At 34.9% G+C, this 13,146-nt stretch overlaps 1 protein-coding gene across 1 annotated transcript; it reads left to right on the forward strand.

Annotated features, from left to right (window-relative positions):
• Nucleotides 1–487: 487 nt before the first annotated feature.
• LOC104215768 (FLUCTUATING-LIGHT-ACCLIMATION protein 1, chloroplastic) lies at nt 488–8,222 on the forward strand. The gene is made up of 6 exons (XM_009765660.2): nt 488–1,358; nt 3,352–3,454; nt 5,277–5,332; nt 7,008–7,172; nt 7,749–7,862; nt 7,946–8,222. The coding sequence occupies exons 1-6, from the start codon at nt 705–707 to the stop codon at nt 8,036–8,038; spliced, it is 1,185 nt and encodes a 394-aa protein (XP_009763962.1). The 5' UTR covers nt 488–704; the 3' UTR covers nt 8,039–8,222.
• The last annotated feature ends 4,924 nt before the right edge of the window (nt 8,223–13,146 follow it).

Consider the following 13,146-nt stretch of genomic DNA (forward strand, 5'->3'; position numbering starts at 1 on the left):
TCACGTGACCCCTCAAGCATGACTGTAGGTCCGCCTCTGTATAAAAGGGTAATTTTATGCTATAAATATGGTTATTGTTGTTATAGATAAAAAATTGTTATAAAATGATAAAATATAACTTAAAAAATCAGTTTCGAAGAAAATTTGGCTTTTATAATAAATAACTGTTATATAAAAATATTGCTATAGAAAGGTCATTACAGTATTTAAAAAGCTTTTACCAAGAATTTAAGTTTATACGCAGTTTTTACATTATACGCGAAAGATTAAATTTACAACAAAATATACACACCCGCAATTGCTACGTTTCATAATTCTATTTATGGATAAAAACATTGTACGAAAATTATGCCAGTTTAACGTTTCCTCATTGTACCCCAAAAAAAAAAAAAAAAAACGTTTCCTCATTTCATAGGCTCAAAATTCAGTGAGTCCCCACAATCTTGATCCACAGTGAAAAGTGAAAACGACCACCAGCTTAAGAGATGAGGTTCTCTCGTTCAGACCCCGACCCCAACGCGTTGGTCTAAAATTCACCATTCTTTCTCCTTCCCTTGGGCCACCCCCTAGATTCCCTTCTTCTGGCTTTCGTTGCACACGCTTCTCTTTCACCCCGCAAAAAATTATCTAATTCAAACAAACTCTGAACCAACACAAAATTCTCTCTTAATTATTCCCCTGTAATTCAAAAAATTAGCTCAATCATGGCCACTGTTCCATTCTTGGTTGAGTCAAACCTCAAATGGAACCCTTTGTTTTATACTCCAAATCCAATACAATATACCCGTTTCCTCCATTACCAAAAGCTTACACCCTCAAGAATCTCAAAACACTCCAAGCTGACCGTCAAATGCTTCTTGACGAACCATAAAAATGGGAACTTTAATGATAAAAACGGGTTAGAAGTGAAAAACGAAGAAACCCCATTTGATAAAGTTGTTAAAACTGTAATGAAAGCCCTCAAAGCATTGCAGAAGCCAGCTGTAGCGGCTGTGTTGGTGGGGTTGTTATTGATGTATGATCCAAATTCAGCATTGGCTGCTTCTGGTGGGAGAATTGGTGGCAAATCATTCTCTTCTTCGCGGGGTTCTTCATCTTCGTCGAGGGGGTATTCTACGAGGAGAGCAGATCCTAGTTTTTCGTATTCAGTTCCCTATTATGCGCCTTCTCCTTTTGGGTTTGGTGGGGGTGGTGGGGTTTATGTTGGCCCAGCTGTTGGTTTTGGGTTTGGGTCCAGTGCCTTTCTTATCATGATGGGTTTTGCTGCTTTTGTTTTGGTTTCTGGGTTTCTCTCTGATCGGTCTGAAGGGGGCAGTGTGCTTACTGCTACTGACAAAACTAGTGTTCTCAAGCTTCAGGTAATCAACTGAACTGATTACATAAAAAGCATTATTGTCTTCATGATTAATATTAGTAGTGCTTATTGTAGAAGACCACAAATTTAATGTAGAAGTGTTGAAAAACATTATTGTTCATAGGTTACTTTAAGATTTGCTTTCCTTTGGTTGGTTATAGTTATAGTGAGGTTATTAAGTATAGTAATTATTCTTGCCTAGTTTAGTGGTGAAAAGTTGTTTGCGTTAGTTCTTGAAATTTGGGTGATTGGTCCGTTTACTTGTATGTGCAATGACTTTGTTCGCGGAACAAGTTGAATTGGGATGGTCACTATGGTGAAGTTGTTTTCAGCTTTTGGATGCTCTTGAATTCCTTTGGAGAAATTTTAGATTAGTGATAGGTGTAACTCTGCACTGGGAAGGTTATTGGTAACAGCAATAATGACAATAATGATGTAATGCTATAGCCAATGAGTAAGAAGGTATATCTGCATTTGTTGCTGGGATGCCCATGTTTCCCATATTTAAAGTTTTGAGGCGTTGAGACCCTCCCATTTATTTAGTCGTGCGCTTTCTCTCCTGTTCTCCCAGATATCATTTTCAGATAGCGTAAAGTAAATCCACAGGGCTGCCGGATGTATCATCTCTGCTTGGACCTGATTTTGGTGCACCTAGTTTTTGATACGTCTGCATGTACTTGAATATACATCTGGCTGTTTCCCTTTCTTAGTCGTGCGCTTTGTCTCCTGTTCTCTCAAATATCATTTTCAGATAGCGTAAAGTAAATCCACAGGGATGCCGGATGTATCATCTCTGCTTGGACCTGATTTTGGTGCACCTAGTCTTTGATACGTCTGCATGTACTTGAATATACATCTGGCTGTTTCCCTTTCTTGAATGTTGTGAGTAATTCTATAATAGATAATCAGTTCTAAATAGAGTTCAATAGAATTGTTTGCGTCCATCTGTCTAAATTTTTAATGTTGCGTATTAGGTAGAGATGCTTTGGCTTTATGTAAGGCCTACAATTATCAAATTACCTTAACAGAAACCTTTTTGCTGAAGTGCATACAACTGAAACTATGGTGGCGTATGATTAGCTGCTCCACCACCATTCTCAGACAATATTCCTAGAATTTGCTTGTGCATGCTGCATCTGAAGAAGTTCTCTAGTTTCGAACTGTTGATACTTCTCTCCCTCCATATTTCAACCAATAAGTAGATGACTAGATGCTACTTTGAAAGTAATGTCTGATAACCAAAAATACATGGATGACTCTACTCTGCTTTTTATGTTCTGATAATGGTACTGGTGATGGTCAACTAGTTTGTGCTCGTAGTGTTGAATTTTTTTAAATCTAGAATGAACCATCTTAGAAAGGTACTTTATGTAGCCCTTCTATGTTTTTTCTTCACGTGGTCATGCTATCTATTGTTCCTTGCTACAATTCTTCCTCCTGCTCATGGCTGCTGTTGACACACTAAATATCAAACTGCGCATAAGTGATTCCTGGAAATTGTGTGTTTGATTTGTGCATTCTGGCATGAAGTGTGAAGTTGTCAGGCCATTATCTTCACTTCCACTTGCTAGAATGCTCTCAATTGAATTAAGTCTTTTGAATGGCCTCCTCTCCTTTCCCTTCTAATGGGTAGATGAAAAGAACAAACTTTGGGGGTAAGCATAATTTTAATGTAGGACACTTAAACTTTAGTATCGATTAAGGGAAAAAACTGCATTCAAGGTTGACATTTCCCAGATGGTTTCTAAAGGTTTGGATGCGCAGAAGTGATAGACCAACAGCCAGGGATGCATTACCTGGTTTAGTGTATCCACTTTTATATTCCTCAGACATTGCTTATGATGAACTTGATATCTAAGGTTCTTGTATGTTGAGCTCTTGTAATAGTGCTCTGCTGTTGCCATTTTCTGAAATTTTGTTTGCCTTGCATTTGCATTGTGCTTAGACTTTGTTTTCTAGTGTTTAACTGCCTTTTCTCTTCTTTTTTTTTCCTGAAGGTTGGGTTGTTGGGCTTGGGTAGATCACTCCAAAAGGATCTCAACCGGATTGCAGAAGTAGCAGATACATCCACATCAGAGGGTTTAAGCTATGTGTTGACAGGTAAAAATTGTTTGAGCAGATCATTTAAACTATAGTTTGTGTGCAAATATAGGAATGATGATTAGTTCCCTTCTTTGTGGTAATAACGTTCTATATTAAAAAAAATATTATTGAAGAAAGTTGTCTGACGTGTTTTCTCCCCCTTCCTCAACTCACCCCAGACCAAAAGGGATAAAACAGAAGAAACGACTATTACAAAAATTATGCCTCAATTTCGAACTAGTTGGGCTTGCTAAATGAATCCCTGTACCCACTCCAACCCGTTTGGGGCTATTCCATCTCAATACTTGATAATATGTTTTTAAAGACAAATTAGAGGTTCAAAAATAGGGATTCTGTTAGTCTCACATTATATCTATACTGACATACAAGTCTCTAGTCAAATTAGACCTAGTGGAAGAGACTATTACAAAAATTATGTCTGAGGAATATAACAGTGGATAAGAGAGAAGTCTTTAGTCAAATTAAAAAGATCCTTCGCAAAATCAGACCTAATGGAAGAGTCTACCACTTATTTGGATACTTGTTCTCATTGTGTTTTGTACTTTGTTAAGTCTGCATTAGTTTCAAGAGATTGTATGTTTTTGGGAGAACTTCCTTCTATGTAAATTTAGGTCTACTTGACCCTTTTCTAACACCTTCAATCATCCTAATTTCACACCTATATCCAGATATCTTGAATATAGACCCTTTTTGACATTACAAAACCATCTCGAGTGATTGTCTGTGATCGTATTCTCTATGTGTTCTACTCGAACCTTCTTGATTTGTAATTATTTATAGTCTTGCCCAACCTTGTTTATGAGTACACATCTATCTCAAAATTCGTATTTTTACAACACTCATCTTGTGGATATATTAGGACATAGAGGTCCAACATTCACTTACATATAACATTCTTGGTTTTCCTACCGTTATATAGAACTTACGTTTTAATTTTGATTAGTATCCTCTCATCGCATGATACTCTCGTGACACTTCTCCTTTTGGGTCATACTATCTCAAGTTTTCATATCATATCTTCATTTATTGTGTCATTCTTCTGAAGAACTAAAGCATAGATCTCTGAATTGTTTGTACTTTGTATTGAGGCGGTAATCCCGTCTGATCTCACTTCAGCTTCATTCTTCTTAGGGGGGCTAAACTTGTTATGTGTATATTCTGTCTAACTTCTCCTTATCCTTAGATCCTTACTCTATAGAGCATAACTCAAACTTTTGGGTGACTCTTTTACTGGATTCGTCGATTAACACAATATCGTTTGCAGATAGCATGAATAAGGAATTCAATCTTGAATACTATTGATTAACTCATCCATAATTGTGGTGGTGTAAGCTCACGGTTAAGGAGTACATAGATTTCCTCCCGTGGTTCTCTCACACTTGTAATGGTTCCTTCATACATATCGTTTGTAATATTTATATGTTAGATACAGTTTCTTCCTGTCCTATCATCCACCAAAAAGAGAAAGAGCCTTTATCTTTCCGTGAATCCTGGACTTTATAATCCACTATTAAAGGGGTAGTAGATTATTTGAGTAAGTACCTTCCCTACATTGGATTTCTCGGTATCTTCATTCCAATTCCTTAGTAGGTCAAGAAAATAGTCACTTTTCTTTCTCCTTTTCTCCCTTCAAGATTTAATCTGATGGTGTTACAACCATAGGAATTAGTTGAAAATTTTGGCTTCAATCCTTTTCTTTCTTGTTGAAACTGCTTACACCTTCTAATCTAAGACTAGAAATTCGGTTTTTCTATTCATGTCCTGTGGGTTTTCTTATTTCTTACATAAGCTGATTGATTTAGGGTTTTCCTTGTTGCAGAGACAACATTAGCATTGCTTCGACACCCTGATTATTGCATCTCAGCTTATTCATCTGTGAGTAAATGCAATACTTCCTCTATGTTGCTTTCTGGTGTGTGATTATGTGGTTTTAAACTGCGGTAGTGGCAAACAATGAATTTTTGTCCTTTTTTTGCTTTGCAATAGCATCAGTTCTTTTTGTTCTTTTCTCATTTTTGCTCCGGAAATGATCGCGTCACACTTGAATTATATGATAATTTTAATTTTTAAATCAGCTAAAATTCATTAGACTGGTTTTAATGTGAAGTTTGGGAACTCTGATTGACATCAGTTTACCTTTTCATTTCTGTACTCTCTCCATTTAAAAAATAAACGAACTGGTTCTAAGTACAATGGTTGAGTTATAGGTCTCAATTCTGACACCAACTCTTAATTTTTGAAAGATGAAATTTCTTATTTATAAACTATAGAAAAAGTACTTTATGGAAAAATTGTTATTTAATAAAATGCTTGACTCATATAATAATGGTGTCATGCATTCTCATTTCAAAAAATAAATAAAATATTATGATGAAGATGAAAATTTGATATCTTGAATGAGCTCCTAATTATTTCATTTACACAGAAGTAGATGGGTATCCATCTCTTGCATCTTTGAGAAACCTTGTAATCATGGTTGAGTCCTAGTTTCATCATATTGGTGCTTGTTTCTTCAGAATATCCTTCTGCTGAATACAGATGTGATACATTTATCAGAATGTCATGATACTTGAATCCCTCTCATTGCAATATCTTGTTTTTGTTGCATAACTAGTGAAAAAGAATCATAATCCTTATATAGAACAGCTTTTATAACGCCCGAGACTTCTTATTTTTAGTGCTTATATGCTGCTATGATTACCTATGCATCAGCCATGCAAGATAAAAAGATGCAAGAAAGAAAACCTAATACCTTAATGTTATAGTCCCCCTTTCTGCCAAATACAAATGTCATGAGGTAACTACTGTATGAGTCATTTTAAGATCTTGTATTTCCTTTGACTTCCGGACTACACATATGTTGAACTATATAGGTTCTGGTCCAAGCATCAGCAATTATCAAGTACCTTGACAGAACAATCATAGAACTGCTCTCTTCATCAAAACAATTATAGAACTGCTCTGCCCTGCTGCACCAGCATCTGAAAGAATTAGGAGGAAATTTATAATGACCAAAGCATAAACTTTTGGTCCTCTCTGTTGATAATAATCATGATTGGCGAAGGTTTTTGCTGTCTTGAGGGATCATAGTTCTTTCTCGGTATTTAGTTGACAATCCCTGTTATTAATCTGATCTCTAGATCAGTGTTTTTCTTCAGCTAGGCTGACCCTTCTCGTTCCTTTTAGATATTTGGAGCTAGTTTTTTTTATCGTTAATATTTGGAGCTAGTATTTGTAAAATTGTGTCTGTTTTTGTAAACATAAAGGGGGATAAAGTTGCTTTATCTTAAATTTTATAGATCAGAACTGATTGTTTTTCTATAATTTGGGGAATATTGGTAATACTAGTAGGAATTAATTTTTTTATGATCTTTATTTTTGGGGCCAAACACAATATGTTAGGTGGGTTTTCAGTCTGTTAAGTTTCTTAAATTTATTTTTGGGTTGTTTGTTGTCTCTCTCATTATCGCATTTTCACACCAATGCATATCAGGAAGCTCTCCGAAATTTTGTCATTCTGCTGAGTATATTTGTTGTGCCTACCATGTAGGTTGATGTCAAGAGGAGCATGGAAGAAGGGGAGAATCGATTCAATCAACTTTCCATTGAGGAGCGTGGTAAATTTGATGAAGAGACACTTGTGAATGTGAACAACATTAAAAGGAAAAGTTCTACGAGCCAGAGGGCAAATGGATTTAGCAATGAATACATAGTGGTAAGTATGACCTTGTATAGCCTTTCTCTTTTAATTTTTGTTGGTATTTTTGGGGCCAAATTGTGGAAAACGGGAAGGCCTGCTTTGACTTATGTGGCTTTCCTTAGTTCCATTTTGGAAGGATTTTTCTAAATGTCAGACCTTATCCCTTAAAAGAACTTTTTAAATATCGGAAGGTCTTATCTTAGTGCTGTTGTTGGTATTAGGACTAAGGCTCAAGTTTCGAGAGCCCTGGAGAATAAAATAAGTTAGAGTATGAAAAAGTGTGCTATATGATTCTCCGTATAGGCATTTCTGAATTGATTCTGATGCCCTTTCCCAGAAGATAAAACTGAGAGCTCCGCATCTGATGTGAAAGACAAATGTCTACCTTCAATATTTTCAAGAGGATCTATGCACTGTAATGGATTTATTGTTCTATTTAATTGCTGTTTTCGTTACTATATCGTTATCATTTTCTTCTGGAGTCAAATTTACTCCATTGGGTTTATATGCTAATGAGCCATCTTTAGTTGAACGCATCTAATGTTTTCTTTCCATGATCATTCAATTTTTTCTGCGTATATGCAATTTCAGGTTACAATCTTGGTAGCTGCTGAAGGCGTTTATAAATTGCCTACTATTAATGGAAGTGGAGAATTGAAAGAAGCTTTGCAAAAGATTGCATCTATTCCTTCCAGTAGAACACTAGTAAGCAAACGAAATGGTCATCAAGAAGCAACAAGTTTTCTGCTACTTCTAATTTTTCATTTTGTGATATTTACTTGTTGCAGGCAGTTGAGATTTTATGGACCCCACAGAACGAAAATGACACGTTATCAGAACGAGAACTCCTTGAGGATTACCCTCTCTTGCGGCCTCTGTAAGAAAACTGGGATTTCATGCTTTTCTTTTACTTTCTAAAGATCATATAGGCTGCTCTCAACCCCTTTTTGTTATCTTCATGTATATAGCTCGTAGAGCATCGATAATACTTGTGTAAGAATGAGACCAAATTTTCCTAATTGTACTAGTAAAATTGTTTATATAAAATGACCAGATTCTCCTTAAGTTACTCAGCAATCACTACTTCTACACTCCACCACTAAAACTCTTCTCCACCCCTCAAAAGAAAAGAGAAGCCAAGTGAAATAACATGTCCTTTCAGGATTTTAAAGGTGATATAGTGGCACTGTGGAGTTGCACTTGATCAGCATTTACCTTTAGCATATTTTGTTAATTAAATATGGAAGACATAGAAGGGGAGTCTTGGAGCAACGGTAAAGTTGTCTCTGTGTGACTTATAGGTCACGGGTTCGAGCTGTGGAATCAGCCATTGATGCAAAGCATCAGGGTAGGCTTCTACATCACACCCTTTGAGGTGCAGCCCTTCCCCGGACCCTGCGTGAATGCGGGATGCTTCGTGCACCGGACTGCCTGCTTGACGTAAGAATTATCTCATTGTTTGACCTTTATGAAATTTCAGTTTTTTCGGTTTTGAACTATGAATCTTCACATCACATTATTATTGGATATAATCTTTTTGAGATGTCACATCCAATTAGTGGATTTGCCAGGTAAGATGAGGTAGTGATATTTTATGGGATTCTTCAAATCAAAATTAGATTGAGATTTGCTATTTTGCCTGTCTCTATCAGTTCTTTTGTAAGATATATCAGTACAACTGTAAGTAGATTGTCACTTGGAGAGATTTTTTTTTTTTTAATAACTGAGAAATCCCAAGGACATTGTTTGAAACTCGGTGGATAGTGGGTTTGTTTCTCTCCCCTTCGTCACTTAAATATCAAGCTTTTGTATTCGCGTCAAAGTCACTCGCAGGTTGTTGCTCAATAATAATCAGTACAATTTTGCTATAGATTTTCTTTTCAAGATAAACAGAGAAAATCGAGTTGTCACATTTGGAGAATTCATACTATAATATTCACATTTCATTAAGTTGTCTGATATCCTACATATCATACTTCTTTTAGTTATCTATCAACACTAAACATCTTTTGGCGTAACTGGTAAAGTTGATGCCATGTGATCAGGAGGTCACGGGTTCGAGCCGTGGAAACAACCTCTTATAAAAATGCAGGGTAAGGCTGCACACGATAGACCCTTGTGGTCCGGCCTATTCCTGGACCCCGCACATAGCTGGAGCTTAGTATACCAGACTACCCTTTTGGTCTCATATATAAGCTATGTGAATGAAAAATTTCTTGGTAGAGAGTACTTTACCCCCTTAGGAGTTATTTGGTTTGAAGAATAGTTATGTTGGGATTAGTTATGCTGGAAATAATGGTGTTGGAATTAGTTATCCTGGTATTATGCCTTATTGTCTAATTGCTATGTTGTATTAATCGTGAGATTGTCGATTTTACTGCTTTATTCTGAAATAACTTATCCTGAGATTATATTCCACCCTTTAGCAGGTGTAAGTTATTTAGGATTACTTTTGCTTATTCATCGTACCAAACGATCCCTTAGGTTTGTGTTTTGCTTGAACTAATGAATCTATGTAATAATCCTCGAAACAAGAAAAGGATGAAAATCAAAGCAATGTATGTAGGAGAAAGTGCACATGGAAGGTTTCAACTTTGGAGGAAGTGCTTGATCATGTTTCAAACTTTCAATTCCACCAAATTCGGAATATTTAATTTTTATTTATATTAATATTCTTTACAGTAAGAATACAATTTCAGTATCCTAGGACTATTGGAATCCATTGCAAATTTTCTAATGTGCTGGACTAGTACACTTGAAGAAAACCATTTTTCTAGGCTCTAGCTATCATATTGTTACAATATATTCATAACTATCTAATAACTTATTATTGTTATTACTATATATTCTAATGCCAGTAGGATAAATATTTCTACGTTGTAATTATTTTAATTGTTATTAGATCATTTAAAGGAACTTTTGGAAGTGGAAGATTGGTATGCTGTATGATTTGTAGCCTACTCTTTAGATGATGCATGACATTAATTAAAGGTTTTTGTTTTCATTCTTAGTCCGCGCTAGAAACTATTTATATTTAATAACCGAAAATGTATAAAATGTATATATTTTTTGTATATAACATACACAATGTATATATATGAAAAAGACATATATATTTTTTCGGATATTATTTTGAGAGCGGCTATACAGTGTCATTTTTTCTTAATTTAAATTGCTTTTTGAATATAAAAAAAGATCGGAAATCGATAAAGAATATTACTCCTTCCGGTCCAAAATAAGTGATTTTTTTGCCTTTTTCTGTGGTCCAAAATAAGTGACTTTTCCAGATTTCAATAGTGAATTAATCATTTTTTCCTACATTGCCCTTGGAGTAAATAGTGTTGGAGTGTGTGTTAAGAGTATTTATGTGAAGAGATAGTAAAGGTTAATATGGTCAATTTCATTGCTAATTAATGTGATAAGGCGGATTTCTTAATCTGTGTGAAAAAATAGCTAAACAATCACTTATTTTGGACCAGAGGGAGTAGTATGAAACGATATTTATCTTCTTTTTCCCTTTTTTTTGTCCTCAAATGAGTTGAAATCTATATGTACGGATGGAATTCAAGAAGTACACTAATTAGTACCAATAGTTAGTGAGAAAATTTTCAATTATCTGTCCATAATGACGAATTAACCTTTTATTCTTGGACAAATAATCGAAAATTAAAGATAGTGATTGATGCGTGGCCGAAAAAAAAGATGGCGGTTGATAAGATTAATGAAAAGCTATAGAGTTAGTGGAAATTAAGGATAAGGATCTTGAAAATGATAGAAAAGTTTTCTTCTCATGTTTTTACACTTTATTAATAAAGTTAAAATTCTTGATAAAGATGTGTATTTGCCTAAAGGGAATTCATCGGCTACCTTTATTCTCACTTTTGATTTTACTCAAGATACAGTCAACTTTTCATGCTTTCAATAGTTTGGCAATACTCCATATTGATTGACTTTAAATTCCTTACGTGAGAAATTACACCCTTTTTGCTATAAAAGAATGTGTGTGGTGGATTGTCTAAGTAGAATTCAAGCATTTTCTATTAAATAAAAAGATTGAGTAAATTATACTTTATCCCCTTATTTTTAACGTTCGAATAATAAATTACGTCTTCATCTTTTGAGTGAGAATGATAACCCATTAAACAACATTTTCTGGTTGTTACTTCTTTTTTATTTTGCTATTATTTAAAGTTTGACAATCATAAGAATATTTTTCAGTAAGAATTTAGTTTATGAATGGAGTATTTTTCGTGGAAAAAATATGAGTAGCTTAAATTGTGATGATTAAGAAGTCAATATATAGACTATCTTCTAAAACCTAAAGGGATCGTCAATAATATCGTTGATCAATCAAGGGAAAAAAAGGAGAAAAATAACGTAACTTTCATTTATCATTGTGGCGTTATTAGGGTATTAATTAAATATCTCATCGAAGATCAATGCGCGATGTGATGAAAAGTGCTTGCCACCGAATTCAGATTATAAAACCTTTTTGTATTACTTTTATTCTTTGAGTCAAACTTAAGTACTTAATTAAGTTCAATATGAGTTAGGTTAACGTGTTGCATGCCAAGGGAAAACGAGAGGAGACAGATAATAACAACAACAATATATCCAGTGTATTCTTATATTATGGGATAGAAATGTAAGATAGGCAAATATATGATACTAATTTAACCAAAGATAAAACTAAACGAAAAGCCCATACTTAACGATCCCCTTTGTCACACCTCCTTTTTGCGCGCCCTGCCCCGAAGGGTTAAATGCGCGGGTGGAGTTTTTCCAATTAAAGTGACAATATTCGAAATGGGATTATTTATTTGATTCAGAGTCGCCACTTGGGAAAGGTTTAGCTTTTGGTGTCCCAAGTCACCGGTTTATCTTGAATCCCGAATCGAGGAAATTTTTGACTTTTCCGAATGAAGTCTGCGAACCAGAAATTCTAAGTAAGGAATTCTGTTGACCCGAGGGAAGGTGTTAGGCACCCTCGAATCCCGTGGTTCTAGCACGGTCGCTTAAATTGTTATAATGGCTAAATATCTGATTTAAATACATGTTGTGAATTACGTGCTTTTATTAAGTTTAAACCGCTTTTATTATTATCATTTATTTTATTGAATTGCAACGTCGTGAAAATGCATCTCGAACTACGTCACAATCAATGCACCCGTAGTTGTTAACACATTTTTGACTTCGTTGAGATTTAGATTTGGGTCACATCAATGGGCACCCGAATTTAAGAATATGATTTAATTAAACCGCGCCTAAAGAGCCTAACGCGTTATTATTTTTTGAGAAGGCCATGAGATTCACTAAACGGCCTAGCCTGAATTCTAAATATTTATTATGATTATTTATCGAGGGCCCCGCGATTTTGCATTTTTATTTGGCGGGGCTCGTCTCTATTTTAGAAAGGATATCCTAAAGTGACTACATTTCTAATGTGTTTGTCTCTAAAAATAGAAGAAAAGATGCATGCTAACCCAATCATAATGCTTTGGCCAAATCCAGATTTTAGTTAATCGTCTGATTAATTATTTGCAGAGTGAAGAAACGTTGTACCTCATGAAACATGCTTTTAACTTGATAGAAGAATTATATACAAGATTGATGAAATGCTACGACTGCTGCAAGAGCTCCCTAACTCTAACTTATTTAGACAAGATTAATTAAAACTACTTATTAGAAAATGCGACTAATGATATTTGAAACTCATCCTATAAACTGCCTAATGAAACTGAAACTCAAGAATCTGAAACTGTATTATCTTTAGCTAGATTTAAAACAACCATTTGCCCTTACATATTCAAAGCATGCTGAAAGAGCGAGTTTAAGTTAAACAATCGTATTAAATAGCTGCACATTTCATGAATTGTATTTACATCTTGTATACTACTTAAACGAATAAAATGTCGCAGTTTCAGATTGGCATAGACTTTAATTAAGTACAACCTTACTAATGTATCTCTATTAGGCTAACAGACTAGAA

Source organism: Nicotiana sylvestris, chromosome 1 (genome assembly GCF_000393655.2).
Source record: "Nicotiana sylvestris chromosome 1, ASM39365v2, whole genome shotgun sequence".
Taxonomy (NCBI): Eukaryota; Viridiplantae; Streptophyta; class Magnoliopsida; order Solanales; family Solanaceae; genus Nicotiana; species Nicotiana sylvestris.